This window comes from Natator depressus, chromosome 8 (assembly GCF_965152275.1).
Source record: "Natator depressus isolate rNatDep1 chromosome 8, rNatDep2.hap1, whole genome shotgun sequence".
In the NCBI taxonomy this organism is placed as follows: Eukaryota; Metazoa; Chordata; order Testudines; family Cheloniidae; genus Natator; species Natator depressus.
In genome coordinates, this window is record NC_134241.1 from 29,466,669 (window position 1) to 29,484,588 (window position 17,920).

The 17,920-nt window shown below is 41.9% G+C and overlaps 1 protein-coding gene across 1 annotated transcript in view; it reads right to left on the minus strand.

Annotated features, from left to right (window-relative positions):
• SLIT3 (slit guidance ligand 3) overlaps positions 1-17,920 on the minus strand; it is a 790,143-nt gene that overhangs the window by 220,965 nt on the left and 551,258 nt on the right. The window contains exon 11 of the mRNA XM_074960679.1: positions 10,376-10,447. Within this exon, the coding sequence (XP_074816780.1) occupies positions 10,376-10,447 (72 nt within the window). The remainder of the gene's footprint in view (positions 1-10,375; positions 10,448-17,920) is intronic.

Consider the following 17,920-nt stretch of genomic DNA (forward strand, 5'->3'; position numbering starts at 1 on the left):
AACCTCAACCCCTGACACATCTGTTACTTGGGTTGCTACCCAAAGGAACCTTGGAATAATGTGTCTAAAGTAATTTGTCACTGGTGTTTATTTAAAAGAAGCAAGGTTGTGAAATTCAATGCTCACTTCAATTTGAAATCTTTGAAACTATTAGATGTTGTCTATTTTTAAAAACTGTTTAAAAAACTTTTATAATAAAACAAAACTTTAGATTTGTAGAAGCCATAAAAAGAAAACAAACGTTTCCAAGTGTAATGGGGCCTGCACGTGTGTGGCACATTAACATTTGAACAAATAACTGACTAAACAAAAGTCAGTATGATAGCTCAGGCACCCATTTGTAATTCATATTAAATGTTCAATGCTACACTGAGCCAAATTAACTAATGTCATTGTCTGCCCACCATGTCACAGTGGAAGTCAAACCTTCCTATGCAGCAGCGGAGAAACGCAGGGGAAGCACATGACATTGCATCTTATTTTCCTACATCCCACATTTCCATTTATTGTTTCTAATTGAGAGCCTAGGAACATTTATGCAGAAGCTGCTTTGATTATGTTTGAGACAGGCAAGTGTTCAAATGCCCACATCTGCCTGGCTGTTGTCAGGTCCACACTCCAAAGATATTTTGCCTTTGATACACTGTCAATGGCACGCCTGAAAGTACTGCTGCTAGCAGTTACTTATGGGAGATGCATCTCCATACTGGCCAATCTCACACCCCATTACCATATCCCCAACCTTTCATCTTCCTGCCTCTCCTGTACAAATGCACACACACAGCAGTGTTTCTGGAATACCAGAATTTAAGTCAGAAAAACACACCAGAAAGTACCCAGGAAGACCCAGCTGATCATTTCAATGATTCCACATACTCTCAAAGATGTCTTTAGCAACAAGGGGCCTATTTTTGGAGGTTTAGCTACAGAAATAAAAGCTGTAAAATGCATGTGTATTTGCTTCCCTAGCTTGAACATTGATCGTTTCTACTTTTAATGCATGCAGTTTTCAAGGTACGTGTGCAAATTTGGTACATAAATGTATACATTATTGCATCCCTCAACACCTGAAAATCACACCCAAGATATTTTGCATTAAAATTACAGTCATACCCAGTAAAATACACAATAAAACAAAGTAAACAAAGGAAGTGGCTCTATCTGACAATTAGTGAATCAACAAAGAGACTTCTACCTTTATTTTTTTCCCTCTGAGTCTCATTAATGCTTCACTTGCTTCACAGGCTATTTGGAAGAATAAAAGGATGGCTTTGTAGGGATTTATATACTTGTTGTTTAGTGCCAGGTCAAGGAAGAGATTTACAGATACCATCTCCCCTTGCGGTAGGAGGAGGAGCAAGAAGATTTCTGGCTGAACTACATCTGTAGTACTCTGATCTTCATGCTCTTGATTTGAAATTTAAAAATGAGTGAAAGAGTTAAAAGGGACCGCAAGACTGCTTCCTCTCTTCCCTGCTGCTCCCTTCCCTCTCTTCCAACTATACATACCCACAGCGGTGGTCTCTGTTCAAGACAGATACCAATCTGGATGTAGATGAGAGCCATGAAAACAAACACACAATCCTATGTACAAGAGTGTCCAGTGCATAAGTTGTATTCTGCTCATCCCTGGTACTTCTGACAAGCCTGTTTCTTCTAATGCCAGAATAATTAATACTGAAGAATCATTTACTATCTATCTGAGTCAAGCAAACTTTTCACAATACTGCAGGTTGCTTCTAATGTTAGCGAGTTGTCTGGCATACGTACAGTTGATGCATCTGAGGGCTCTATTCTTAATAGCATGTAGAGCCATCAGCCTGCCAGTTCACAGCTAAATGCTTTCAGTGTGGCTGCGACCCACATTCTGCAAAGCATCGGGCAGATTGGGTGGATTTTAGCTAGCAGCAATTTCCAGACTGTCGTCAACCTTCCAAACATTGATAAGAACAGTGCGTGAAAAACCCAAACTGCCCGCTGCAATGCAAACATTAGAGCAGAAGCCTGGGAGAATCACCTTGTTAAACTGATGAAGAGATTTTTTACTAAAACAATAAAATAAAAGTCCCACAGTTATATTCAGCTGTTCATGGAAATTAAAAGTGCTCCTAGAAACAGGCCAATTTATTTAACTGATCTAACTAATTACTTGGATTCAGAGAACTGAAAAAAGGAGTATTTTTTTACATATTTTTTTCCCTTTATTATATTTAACAAACGATGCATTACAGAAAGTGAACCTTGTTGTTTCTTCACTATTCCAAATAAAGTAGCTTGTCTTGTTAGATCTTCATAGCAAGAAACACAACAACCAAACAAAAACCCTAATTAAAGAGATCAGAAATGCCTTCAAATGTACCATGCTTGTCTGTTTCATATTGTTTGGTCACACACTTTTATGCTCTTATATTAAAGGTGTCTGCCAAGAGATGCCATTAAACTTGACGAAAAGTTTAGCAGAACACGCTATTTTAGAGGTTAATTTGACTCAAATAAACTGGTGCCAAAATACCACAGTTGCTGACACTCTGATTAAATATTGATAGATTAGATAAAATAATTAGACAGACATAATGAAAATTCTCCCCACAGTATGGTGTCTCAGCTTCTGGACTAATCATCTGATGTAAGTGGTGGAAGCACCACTTCATACCTACCATTAGAATATACTGAACACTAGAAAATATTAAACATGAAACAATCCTGCACTGGCAGGATCTTGGACCCGGAGGACACTAATGGCTTTACTACAATCTCTAGACATTATGAACCCCTTTAACAATCACAAGATTAAGGAATTTGGGATTACATGATCAGCATAATATATTATAGGCCTTCCATAAGCATCAAGGTTTAGTTGTCTGCTTTTCAAGTACCTGAAAAAATGGGTGCGTATTTCTCTCTATTCTCTGACACTTCTGCATGCATTCCCACAAGCCTTAGTTGCAACTTGCTCAGTTGAGTCAGAGTCCCAGAACATAAAGCTTTTCTCCTGAAAGTTGACCCAGAACTTGCTGGGTATAAAAGCCCACTGTTGAATCCTTTAGTCTGTACCATATGTTTTCCAGCTAATAGTTCCTTTATTTTGGCTTGGTTATAACATTCTTAGTGAAGTGTCAAATCATGACTCTGGGCAATGGCTTTTTCAGCCCTCAAAAGCCTTTTAACTACCTTTCAGACTGTGAAAAATGATTCTTCTTATGAAGAATTATGTTTCCAAAATTATGAGGACAATGGCATAGGTTCAACAGGAATAAGAGCTCTCAAAACAGCAGCAAGGATTGTGGGTAATAGCAGCATTAAATTTCTGATATTTTAGGAAAATGTACACTTTTTTTTTGTACGGCATTTCATATTTCTGCATAACAATTAGGCCAAACAAATCAAGGTAAAAATACTGGCTGCAATTTGTTACTCTAAAATAGATTCAACATTTATTTAAATAGATAGCGTTTTAGCCCAGAATGACATGAGATAGATCATCATACAACATGTGATGATGTAAAATATGAATGACATGCCAAACACTAAAACTAGTCTGGATGCCAGCTGATCTAAACTGATCAATCACTTGTGAGCCTAATTCAGATTGGGAAGGATTTCTCATTTTACACAGTTCTGAAATCTACTCCTTCACAAGTGAAGGGCTTAGGCTGCTTTGCTGCATCACACAAAATGTCTCCAGACTGTCTGGATAAGGTCTTCAGAACTCTGGAACAGCCGAATTAAATGTGCAGAAAGTCTACTGGCTCCCAGAATCCTCCTGTACCTTTGGTACTATGTACAATAAGCAGACACTAATCCCTCATCCAATCCCCTCTCTGATAATCAAGCCAGATGTTTCACTGGATGAACCAAAAAATAATTTACTTCAGAAAGTCCATGTGACAGCTGAAACAGAGTAGAAACAGGAAAGTGTTCTCAACTTATCCACAATTTCCAGCCTTGTATATGAAACTTGTATTTTATTAACAGTTATCTAATAAAGGGAAAATAATACTCTAGTTATACAGGTTATAAATCTAATATATTACTAACCTAGAGGTTTTCAAATGTTTGCTTAACATTGAGACAGTGGAGCCCCTTCCAATCAATCAATTATGCTTCCAAGTCTTCCCTACAACAACATTATCTGGCCTCTCTCTCACACACAAAAAGTAATATTAGGATAGTATTATGGAGGCAAGAGAACAAGAAGCCTTCTAACATGAGCCTGCAGGAATGTGTTTGTTTTTGGTGAGCCTTTTTTTTTTTTTTTAAAGTGCAGCTGGTGACCAAATAAGTTTCTGGAAACTCCAAGGGAACTCTGAACTCTACTACAACTATTGTAGTAGAAAGCTTCATAGCTTGAAGACTGACAGGAGGATTCACCACTGTAACAAAAGCAACTCCGTAAACTACCAGAAGCATGGACAATCAGTGACCGACAGACCATAGGCTGAGAGCAATTTTATGTGGCAGAACAAAGTGTCATGGGGAAGAATGGAGGCGCTTCAGGGTAAAGTCAATGCTCTTAAACTAGATTTATTCTCTCTGATTCTGGGCTCCAATAACTAACTCTAAAGGGAGTTGAGGCAGGGGTCAGAGCTCCCCTTTTCCATGTATTCCCTAGATTTTCTTTCAAGAAGAAAAACATCCTTACCGCGAAGACCGATTCCAGACATGGCTGGAGAGCAAACTTCTGCTGAACACATGGGTTAGGAGAAACCAGCTACTTAATTTCCTTTTTACAGGACATGCTGGCAATGGAAGGAGCTTGGGGCCTTATACTGGATAAGCTCTTCTCCCTCTTGGTTTGTGCTAAAGAATTCACTGCCAAGGCAGGAAGTGCTGTTCTAAGGAGCTGGGATGTTATAATCAGTTTTAGTCTGAGCACTAGGAGATTTCTTGTTTGAAAAGGATTTTTTATTTTTTTAAGAAAAAAAGTCTGGTGACCCTGTAGTGCATGGGCCACTAGTCACGTTTAAGAGATTGGATTTTGAATAGCGTGTGCATCTGCTGCTGTAATTAGCATCACTATGTTTAGAAAACTACTGCACACCTGTTTTCTTCTATTCTACTCTAACTGTGGTGGGAAGAGTACCCTGCCTCATCACTGAGGCCTTGTACCACTCAACTAATTACAGGAGAGTTTGGATTGGGTAAGCTACTATATAAGGGGCATCCACTGGTCAGTTGTTAGAAAAACATTCTCGACAGCCTTGCAGATAGGCACTTTCACTCTCCTGGAAGTAGAGAGAGCACCAGAAGTGCAGTCAGCTAAGAAGGAGCAGACAATGGGGGCTGTGGAAGAAAAGGAAAAGAATTCAAACAGCGGTGTTTTTTTTAAATGGGCACAAAGTTGCCTACTTTCATTTCTGCATTAGTTTGTCTCCTTCCTTTATCATGGTTTTAACTCTGAAAGCTACAAGACCACCTTACCATATGCAGATTTAATCTCAATCAAATATTCTTATCAGACAACAACCTAATCACATTCAATATAAAGATAAGAAAAATTACTCAGCTAAGACAGGTTTCAGAGTAACAGCCCTGTTAGTCTGTATTCGCAAAAAGAAAAGGAGTACTTGTGGCACCTTAGAGACTAACCAATTTATTTGAGCATAAGCTTTCATGAGCTACAGCTCACTTCATAGCTCAGGAAAGCTTATGCTCAAATAAATTGGTTAGTCTCTAAGGTGCCACAAGTACTCCTTTTCTTTCAGCTAAGACAATGCACTGTAGACAATCAGAAAATGGAGCTGAATAATGTCACTGGGCCACAGGGCTCCAAAAATAATGGACCACTTAAAAAAAAGTGAGGGAATTCTATATTGTTCTGTTAGGATACGGATATTCAGGCCTGTCTGCAAAGGCCTATACTTTAAGAATTCAGGTGTAATAGATATTCAGGCCTGTCTGCAAAGGTCTATACTTTAAGAATTTAGGTGTATTCTTATCACTTACCTAGTTATAGAGGTATAAAGGAAAGAATCAAAATCACAGTCTGCCTGTTTACAGGCCTTCTCTTACAGTGACAGTCTGAGGTCCTGTTCTTAGGCTAAGATCTTTGGCTAAATAGCAGAGGCAGCCATAAGCTAGGAAGCGACTGGTCACATCCTCACATTCCAAACTAGTCACATTGAAATAAGGCAATCTGGGGCTGTTAGAAAGGTGATCTGATCTATGACCTCCAGAGAAAAGGAAGAGCCCAGAAGATGTAAATGGAAATTTAGTTTGATAGTTTTCTGTTCGGTAAGAACTCACTTATCAATAGACACAGCTAGGAAACCCTTATGTCTTTATAGATGTAGTTGTAAAATCTTCACTTCTGTATTGTTTTGTCATTATAGTTCCCACTTTGCTATTGTTTATTTGCATGGTCTCTGTCTGGTTCTGTGATTGTTTCTGTCTGCGGTATAATTAATTTTGCTGGGTGTAAACTAATTAAGGTGGTGGGATATAATTGGTTGGCTAATCATGTTACAATATGTTAGGATTGGTGAGTTAAATTTCAGTAAAATGATTGGTTAAGGTATAGCTAAGCAGAACTCAAGTTTTACTATATAGTTTGCAGTCAATCAGGAAGTAAGGGGGGAATGGGAACAGGGAATGGGGGTGGGGAAATTGGAATCATGTTTTGCTAAGGGGGAATGGGAACAGGGACATAGGTAAGACTCTGTGGTATCAGAGCTGGGAAGGGGGACACTGAGGAAGGAAACTGCAATCATGCTTGCTGGAAGTTCACCCCAGTAAATATCGAATTGTTTGCACCTTTGGACTTCGGGAATTGTTGCTCTCTGTTCACGCAAGAAGGACCAGGGAAGTAAGCGGGTAAAGGAATAAGCCCCTAACATGTTCCCTCTTGTTCTGCTCCATTTGGTAGTGCCATAGGATGGGGACTGGCCCTTTAAGGGGAGTTGACTTCAGCCCCATTTATGCCTAGTTATCGGCCTCCCAGTTGATGGGCCTGGGCTGGTGTCTGGCTCAGGTGACCATGCATCAGATATTAATAGCCTAGGGTTAGGACTTCCTATAAGAGGGAGCCAGCTCCATCATGGAGGAAGACCAAGTTCAAGGAAAGACCTGAGGGAAATCTTTCTAAAAATGCCCAGATTCTGGAGTGGGCCTGGTGAGCTTCCCAGCTCAGAGAGAGCTAGAACCTGATGCACAGAAACAAGGATAAGGAGAAGGTATATCAGCAGGGAGCAGATTTCAGAGTAGGAGCCGTGTTAGTCTGTATCCGCAAAAAGAAAAGGAGTACTTGTGGCACCTTAGACACTAACAAATTTATTTGAGCATAAGCTTTCGTGAGCTACAGCTCACTTCATTGGATGCATGCAGTGGAAAATACAGTGGGGAGATTTTATATACAAAGAGAACAATGGGTTTGCAATCCAGTTTGCAAATTCATTCCAATTCAGCAGTCTCTCCTTGGAGTTTGTTTCTAACCCAGGAACCTATCCTTGCAACAAAGCCCATTGCCAACTATGTCCACATATCTATTCGGGGACACCATCGTAGGGCCTAATCACATCAGCCACACTATCAGAGGCTTGTTCACCTGCACATCTACCAATGTGATATATGCCATCATGTGCCAGCAATGCCCCTCTGCCATGTACATTGGTCAAACTGGACAGTCTCTACGTAAAAGAATAAATGGATACAAATCATACGTCAAGAATTATAACATTCAAAAACCAGTCGGAGAACACTTCAGTCTCTTTGGTCACTCGATTACAGACCTAAAAGTGGCAATTCTTCAACAAAAAACCTTCAAAAACAGATTCCAACCAGAGACTGCTGAATTGGAATTAATTTGCAAACTGGATACAATTAACTTAGGCTTGAATAAAGACTGGGAATGGATTGTCATTACATAAAGTAAAACTATTTCCCCATGTTTACCACCTCCCTCCCCGCATTGTTCCTCAGACATTCTTGTCAACTGCTGGAAATGGCCAACCTTCATTATCACTACAAAAGGTTTCTCTCCCCCACCCTCTCTCTCCTGCTGGTAATAGCTCACCTTACCTGATCACTCTTCTTACTGTGTGTATGGTAACACCCATTGTATCATGTTCTCTCTGTATATAAAATCTCCCCACTGTATTTTCCACTACATGCATCCGATGAAGTGAGCTATAGCTCACAAAAGCTTATGCTCAAATAAATTTGTTAGTCTCTAAGGTGCCACAAGTACCCCTTTTCTATCAGCAGGGAGGTATCTGCAAGGGAGCCAGAAGAGACCCATAGGTAGGAAACCAGCACTCCCTACCAACCGGATGGAAAGGCCTGACTGCAGTGACCTGCGAAGAATAGCAGGAGCAAAACCTTAAGAGAGAGTTGAGTGCCCATGAGGTGTATAATAGACTAGTGAGTCTCCAGGAGGAGCCCAGGAATTTCTAGTTTTGAATTTAACTACCTGTGTGTAAATAATTCAGTTCCTGCAAGGGGACAGCAATTAGAGCACCAGCGGTAGTGGTTGGTTTGGCTACAGATTGAGGCAAACTGAGGCAGAGGCTGTGTCCAACACTGGATGACGAAAGACCCTGCTATAGGCAACTTCCCTCCTTTTATCCTCCTTTTGCTGCTTCTGGCCAAAACTATCCCTATCTCCTTTATGTACTACTACAGCTTTAGGCCTCATCTATACTTTACCTGAACTGGTCTGGAACAGTTTTAAACCAGTTGAGGCTCATTTGGTTTAAACAGAGTTTTGGATGACAAGCCAAAGAATTCGTAGTCCCCTTACTGGTTCTGGGGGAAGTCAAAGTGTTATTGATGCATTCGAGCATGGTTTTGGTTCTGGCTTCCCTCCTGTACCCCAGTGTGCCATCCCAGCCGCTGAGGCCAACTTGTGGGCTTGTGTCAATTCTACCTAAACTTGAATGCCTTTCAGCTTGGCAGGGCATTAGCAATGGAGGTGCCTTGACTCTGAAAGTCGATTCTATCTGTTTGCCTAGAGCACAAGCCTGTTGAGCAGTGCTAGTCTAGTACTGTGCCAAATTACATTATTCAGTGAACATCCCTTTTTTTCAATGAATCATTTGCTAACACTTGTGTGGGATTTGACCAGATCTATAGCAGGCTGACTGGCAACAGAATACTAAAATCCATAAAAGTGGCAAAGAGTCCTGTGGCACCTTATAGACTCACAGACGTATTGGAGCATAAGCTTTCGTGGGTGAAAATATTCGCCCAGGAAAGCTTATGCTCCAATACGTCTGTGAGTCTATAAGGTGCCACAGGACTCTTTGCCACTTTTACAGATCCAGACTAACACGGCTATCCCTCTGATACCTAAAATCCATAAGTTATTCAATAAATACTGGTAACAGTATATATCTTTGGCATTCTACCAGGTGTATTTAGGACACAGGATAAAGCCCATCTTTTAGTATTCTGCTTCAAGGGCTTAGTACAGTATATAGTTGAACGCTGATAAGTCTTTCTATATTTGCATTGATCAAAAAGTTGCACAGGTTATTTACTAATGCTGTTCAGCACCCAGAAAATGCAGTGATATCTGCATTTGTAAAGTGCATAAACTGTGTTTAAGCCAACTCCATAATGGCTAGGCTAGTGGTCTCTAATACAAATTAATCTAAATTGGCTTAAACCATATTTCATATTAACTCAGGTAATGCTATTCCAAAGCTTTAGACTCCTCTTCCGACCAGGACTTCTTCCCAACACTTTGCCTTTGGTTCATTTTCCTTTGCAGCAAATGACCTTGTATTGTCCCGTCTTTGTTATTACAAGCTTCGGTGTTTTAAAACAGAACTTAAATAGAACTAGTGGTGTGTGCTGGCTAAAATACAGAAATATTCAAACTCAATTGGAGACCATGAACAGTTTCGGTTTTCAAAAAAGAAAATATTAGTTATCGAGATTCTGTTTTCCACCTTTGGTTTCTGTAGGAAGTAATATTTTAGTCCATGTACCTTGTTGATAAAAGTAGTACTTACAGGTCAGAAATAAGAACATTTTCTTGATTGGCTGAGGTCCTTCATTTTGTAATTTGAAAAAAGGAAAACAGAATCTGAATGCTGCTGAGAAAATGGAAGAGGGCGCTGGTGTAGAAAAGGTTTTTCCCCCAAGATCTTTATACAAGCACCACAGAAAAGTGACTTTGACTTTTGGACACCAAGACAAGGTGGGCGATAAACCTACATAACCACATACAACACAGTTACAGAAAGAATACACTCATTCAAACTGTAAACTGTTCCCTCTTCAAGTCTGCGCAATCAATTTCTCATTTACGAAAGATTAGGTTCTTCACACTAGTTGATGATTGTGCACAGAAACAAAGCATCACCAGCCACCACTTACTCTATTTTTTTTACATTCAGATTTTCCCCCAAACAACTCATTCAGCTCTACTTACAACGAGGTGAGAGATTTCAAGCCATGGAATGCATCAGGAGCAATGTCAGATATTTGATTCTTGCTGATGTCTCTGTAAAGATACAGGGGGGGAAATGACAGGTTATTTGTAAATAGGAATTTGTTGAAAAAAGTTAGATTTTTTCAGTGTAATAAGCACTTTATTACTTATTTCATTATTATTGTTATTTATTTGTATTATCCGAGCATTTGGGAGTCCTGATCACCATGAACCCATTGTGATTGGCATTGTACAAACACAGAACACAAAGATGGTTCCTGATCCAAAGAGCTTACAACTGCAGTTTAAGATAAGGGAGAACAGATGGACACAGACAGATGGGGGAATTCAAGAAAATAATGTGACAAGATTGGTCAGCATGATAGGCCATGTTATCAGCTCAACAGTACTCTTAAGTGTTGTCAAGCTTTTAGCAGGCATCATGGCAAAGGAGAGTTTTAAGGAGGAACTGAACAACGAGGTGGCTTTGAAGTTATTTACAGAGAGCATCTCCCAAGCAGAAGGAGCAGCATGGAAAAAAGCACAGCAAGGCTTGTTTGAAAATTTAACAAGTGGGCAACCGAGGCTGGTATCATTAGCTAATCAGAGGCAAGAGTCAATTTTTCCAGACTGAGACGATAGATAGGATGGCAATAGGGTATGAAAGGCTATGAAAGTGAAGACAAGTAGTTTATGTGTAATGCAGTAGAGAAGGGGGCACAGTGGAGGAATACAAAGAGAGGGGAGACATGGTCAAAGCAATGGGCTAGAAAAATGAGCTCTACAGTAGCATGCTGAATGGATATGAGCAGGACAAGACTGTATTTGTCAAGGCCAGAGAAGATGATGTTGCGGTAATCAAGATGAAAGATAGTGACAGCCTGGACAAGAATTTTAGCTTCATAAACAAAACAAAACGTGTTAGCCCTGTTTACGGTTAATCATCGGTTAGAGTAGATAACCATCCTAAGAAATGTAGCACTGGGTTAACAGATAAGAGTCTTTCCTGTGCCAGATTTCTGTTTGGCAGTAGTGTATGCTTGTATAGGGGAATAGATCAGCCATTTCTCTGATTTTAAAGACCAGCCTTAGTGCCACTCAGAACTGGTGCTGGGCAGAAATAAATTGTGCCACCGGTGTAAGGCTCTCAATGAACACTCTTGTCCCTTGCGGATGAGCAGAGCACATTCAACTGCACCTCTCATCCAAGGGGAACTCAGCTGGGCATTTAAACCTAGATAATGACCCTAATTCTGCCACCAGCATGGTGTAAAGGGACCATAAATCACTACAGAATCAGGCCAAGGCGTTAGGTTTCAGTAAGGTCCCCTTCACACTCCCATTACAGCTGCGCTGGGGCATCTAGTCACAACATGCTTTCACTGTTTCAACAGAAGTTTTGAAAATGCTAGTTTGAAAAAAACAAACAAATGAAGGCTGTAGAACAATTAGTTTGTTTGTAAATGGGACCAAATTCTATTAGATTCCTGTTAAAGACCCAGTCCATCCTTTTCTACAGGTGGGATATAAACATGTGCTGCGTGCCCGAACATGGCTATGATGTCAAATCATCTTCTCCAAGGTACTTAGAACATGCCGAATGTTCAGCATATAAACTGTTCCATTGTCTTCCTTTGGAATGGTAACTGCTTATATCAACACTGACTCTGTTCCATGATTGTTCAGGCTAGTACAATCCGACACGGGTAGTATTTCACATACTACATTTCCATTGTTACTCCATTTCTGCTAGAAGACATGTTCAGAACAGTGGATGGGCTTATTCAATAAACTTCATTTCAGTACAGTATCCTAACATCTCTTTAGGAATCTACAAGGAATAAGGTTTTCTCACAAAGCTCTTAAAGTGATTGATCTAATAATGTTTCCCACTACAGCTTTTTGCTTCACTTTTGTCCACTGGAGTTTCATTTTTGTGGTTTTTCTTAGGCTATGCTCACCACAGTCAAGTCTGCTAAAGAAGAACCTCTTTCATTCCCCTCTGAAACCTGTTTAGGAAATCAGTTAACGTTGTCTGCCCTTTGTGTCTAGACAGTAAGATGCAAATAGCAGCCTTCGTAGAAATAGCCAAATTTCTTGGCACAAAGTTTGTACTATGGCATCTATCCAGGAATATTTTTGAACCCATTACAATGGAGCAGAGCAATGTGATAGATCAGAACCCTAACATCTGAAAGGGGAACCCTATTTTGGAATCAAACATCTCAGTGCAGCCTGTTTCTGTATATATCATATTTTGATTGAAACAAAAGATTTTGTCCCACCTCCCCCTCTCCAATTTAGGATGTTAATCTGGGTATAACTAATGGTGCCTGAACCTGCATAAATAGCATGCTGGGAGATGACATTCACCCACCTCTTGCGGATGTGGTATGATCAGCATTAGAAGATAATTAGACACATTATTTCCTTTCCATTAGAGCCAAGGCTCCAGTGCTGTTACTTAGATAGCACGGCTTAATCTCCTCCTGCCTTGATTGAGGCACAGGATTCAATTAAGATTTTGCTCTTCTTTTTGTTTCCTTTCTATGGCCTGCTGTTTTGTGGTAAGTTCACTCCACTCTAGTGCTTGATTTACATCAAGAAAGAGCGGGTACACGCTTTCCTAACCTTTCATTACTAAGTCAGTTTAGGTCACAGAGCACAAACTTCCATGGTTTTGGATATCACTAGAATCACTGAGTGGAACTGCAGCTCTTTAGCTGGGAATTTAATAGACTGATCAGGATTCCATCTAGGCAGAGAATTCATTAACCATCTCAAAGTCTCATCTCCTTATGCCCATGACAACACATAAATGATTTACTTTTTGACAAGGCTCATAAACACACTCTTGAGCAGTGGTGGGCAACCTTCAGCCTGTGGGCCGGATGCGGCCCATCATGGTAATCTGCTGGCGGGCCGCAAGACGGTGTTGATATTGACCGTCCGCAGGCACGGCCGCCCGCAGCCCCCAGTGGCCACGGTTCACCGTTCCCGGCCAATGGGGGCTGCGGGAAGCGGTGCAGGCTGCAGGGATGTGCTGGCAGCCGCTTCCCACAGTTCCCATTGGCCAGGAACAGCAAACCGCAGCCACCGGGAGCTGCGGGTGGTCATGCCTGCGGATGGTTAATGTAAACACTGTCTCGCGGCCAGCCAGTGGATTACCCTGCCGGGCCACATGGATTGTCCACCACTGCTCTTGAGGGTGACTGCATGCAGCTGCTGTATAGGAGTGCAAATCGCTTCTATCTCTGCAGCAGGGTAGAAGGCATATCTTGTGCTTCTTGTAGAGCATATGAAGATGATTTAAGTTTCTTTACTGCCCTCTGTAAGAGCTTTTGAGACAAACTACTGAATAATGTTTAGAGCTGGTTGAAAAATGAAAAACAAACAAACCCACAATTCATAAAATAATTTGAGAAACAGTCATATTGCAACATTAGTTGGATGGGTGTGAAACTTTGTGACCTGTTTATTGTTAAGATGAAAAGTGTTAATGTTAAATATCAGAAAGAAGTGCAGTTATATTGTTATAACCACACCTTTCTGGGGGCTGGAGTCCTCAGTCTTGTGCCCAAAATGCACCTGAGAAGCACAGGTAAAATAGTAGGAGATGACTTAGTGATGTTTCTATAAATTTTCAAATCCCTAGACTATGCAACCATATATTTTACTACTAGAAGGGTGAAATCTTCCTTCTGAGCTAGATAAATTGAGCTGCAGTAGTTAACCATGTGTGGAGGCATGAATAACTGTACTGAGGTCCATGACAGATGAAAGGTTGCAACCAAGAGAAGATGGCATAAGTTCTCTTGGCTACTGCTGCTACCTGAACATCCAGAGGCAGTTAAGGATCCGCTCTAAATAGTGAGTTTTAACTAAAGGCAAGCATAACTTCTCAATCCACGGAACAGCTATAACTTTTTCCCTCCCCTCAGGATGTTGCCCTCATCCCACCTGTCTTATTTAGATTGAGCCTCAGCTAACCAGCTCTAACTCAAGGTCTAATCTTAGCCACACACTGGGAAACAAAAACTTCACCATCTTTTAGGAAACTGAGCTAAGTACCGTCAAAATACTGAAATAGTCCTTTTCCCCTAACATCCTCACATGTACACTGAACAGCAGAAGAAGTAGGATAGAACCTTCTGGTACTCCACAGCACTAGCATAATATCACCCTCTGATTGCTTTCAGAGAAAGAATGGAGGAATTTTGTTCTCCTTGGTATACTCTTAGGATCCTCAGACATATTATTAATCCCTCTGATATCAAAGGCTCCTGCCATTTCTAGAGAATCAGCATGAACAAATGCACTTTTCTCCACATTAGAAGGTCATCAGCCAATGAAGCCAGCACAGTCTCCATGTCATTCCATAACTAGATCTAACAGCAGAGAGAAAGGAGCTAAGAAAATCTGAAGACTTCTGATGATTCCAGAGCTGTCTAATTGTAATCTGCTCAACACTATCTCCCAAAATATTAAGATTAGAGACATGACTGGTGAGCCTTTTAGTATTAAGAGCGAGTTTCTTGACCACAGTTCATGCTTGTATTAGTAATACTAGCATCTTGCAGTCCCAAATGGAGATGGCAATAACCACCAACAGTAACGGAACAAATAGATCTCCACTAGATTTCACAAACCCTGGTGAGCACTGGTCCAGATTACAGATCCTCACTGTCCCACAACAATTCTGAACCTCACTAAAGAGACAGAAGCAACGTTACAGCAGAGAAATGTCACATTTATCCTACCACACACTGACAAGGACATCTCTTGATCTCCATAGAAGCCATCTCTTCAGTGTCAATAAAGTGTGTGAAGCACTTGGGGATTTCCTTGCTAAAAGTGGATAAATAATGTTAAATTCACATGTGGCATAATAGTTTACTGTCTCACCGTCATGGCAGGAATAGTAATAAAGCTGTGTAGAATCAGAACTGCAATAAAGGCTGTCTTTCCCATATGTACATTTATATACATTTGTAAATTGCAAAGACCTATTTTTAATGATACTACTTAACAGTATTTTCAAGAATAATCTCAAAGCCTATGCCAACAGTGCTTCAAAAGCCTATTAATGTAACTTGCTAATGGAATTCTTGCACACAAAACCTTTACTGTTATCCTTTTCATAATAAGCATCACTGCGCATTGTCCTGAATAGTTAGGGAAAAAAGCATCATTTTCTATATCTTGACAGCTGGAAGGCACCAATCATGAAAACATAAACAACAATAAAGGATCATCAAGTTCTAATATTACTAATACCTCAGAAAAAAATTAAAATAGTAACAAATAATGAAAGAGTTACAGGTTATTTACAATTCCTCAACTCTGGGAACTTGATGACCCTGGATTGGTGGCACAGTAACTTAACCCAATAGCCACTGTTCAACATGGGATCATGTCAAAGAGCATTAACTATTTGGTATTTCAGTTCTTATGTGAAACAATTTGACAGGATCAATCTTACTCATATCGAGCAGTCGTTCACATAAAATCCCCCACTACCCACGGTGCCTTCATGAGCAGCCTCAGCAAGGGGCCAGGGACACTGAATTAGTCCTCATCCCCAGAGGTGTCTGGTGCAGAGGAATGTTGAGGCACATTGATGGGATGGCAAGTTTAGCAGAAGCTTGTTTTACCATGATTTTGGGTTTAGTACTACTTCCAGAAGCAGACAACAATTTCCATTGCTGTGTCCGTCCAACATCTCTCATATGAGCCTCAACTTCATGTCTGGGGAGAAATATATATATACCTCCAAATTCTGTTCTTTTACTATTGAAAAAGATTAGTAGTATTGCCCTACTAATCTAGGGCAGCTATATTGAACATAATAGATTAGGGTTCTTTTAGATTTATACAGCCTAGAACATTTGTTTTGAAAACCAACCTAATTTGGATACTTAAGAAAACAAGGGCATACAATATATTGTTACAAAAGTTCAAACCCCTCTTGTAAGAACCATCTCTCCTGCCCAACCAATGGCAACTAAATTAAAGTGATGCAAACAGACAGGGTGACCATATTTCCCTATGCTGAATATAAGACACTTGGTAAAATTACTTGTATTCAAGCGAGTTCAGCGGCAATCGACCAGAACTATGCAGTACAAACATTCAAATTAACATCAAATTGACTGAGCCCCTATTAAAAAGAATCCAAGTAGGCAGGACTTCTTTTTATTTACCTTATCTTTAAGGCTTTAGGGTTCACACAGGGAGGGGTCATACACACACTCCACACACACACTGGGAGAGGTGACATACCCACACTCCCGTTCACCTCTCTCACACAGGGGAGAACTGACCCTCCTTGCCTGGCGCTCTCCACCCTCCATTCCTGGCTGGGCCACTGGGACGGTCCCGCCTCTCCTATTACCTGGCACCGCATCTTCCTGAGGCAACGTGTGGGGAGGGGGCATGCAGGGTCACATGAACCCCTCCAGATTTCTGCCACAGTTCACACCAGAATGTGGCCATCAGCAGTCTTTCGGCACTGTGTGGGAGGGAAGGGACAGGAGCTGCTTCCAGCCACAGGGGAGTTTGGGGGCGGGATGACCTGGCCCATGTCTTTGCAGGACTCATTTCTTCCCCCACTAACCTCTCCTCCCTGTGACGGGAAGTAGCTTGTCTCTTCCTGCCCGCACAGTGTCGAAAGGCAGCTAGAAGACATGGCTGCTGCTGCTGGTCACCGACATAACCCAGCTGCCTCCTCTCCCCCGGCTACAGTGCGGGCAGGAAGAGATTAAGCCCTAAAGATGCATTGTGCACCAGGGCCCAGGGAATCTTACTGAAGGGGCTTCAGCAAACCTGGATAGAGAGGTGGCTCAGCAGGGGAGGGTGCCTAGGAGATGGAGCAGCCCCACGCTCTCTGGGGGCAGGACCCAGGGCAGTGGGGGTCAAGGTGAAGAGGGTGCTAAGCTCTTGTCTGGGGGACTGCTGTGGACCCTGCAGGGTCGGGGCACGAACAGGCTGGAAATCACTTCCGCCACTCCCCCACCACTCCAGAGCTTAGCTGACGGGTGGAGAAGCTTCCCCGTGCCAGCGCTGTGTGTGGCTATGGCACACACAGGGCTCAGCTCCTCGTAGTCAGTCCCTGGGCCAGAGGGTCTTGGGCTTTCCTGGGGCGCTGGCCTAGCCAGAGATAGTGAGGGAAGGAAAAGCCTGCTGGCCAGGCTGCTGCTGAGCTGAGCATTCTGACCAGGGGCCGGTTCTCTGCGCAATGCTGGGAATAGGACACGCGCTGCTGGGGGAGATAGGGAGGAGCAGCGGCGCTGGGGGGACGGGGTGAAGGGGCAAAGCAGGGAGAGGACAGTGATAGGGGGAGCATGTAAATGGCTGATGGGTGGGCAGCATTGGCGGCACATAACTGGCTCCTGCCTGGCACCTGCCTGCACTCACCAGTGACTACAGCTTGCAGCCAGTGCCGGCTGGAAACAGGACGGAGGGTGGGGCCATGCTGGCCAAGAGCCGGCACGCAGCAAAGGGCTGCGCTGACAGACCAGCAGGAGGATCAGCCAGCTCCATGCA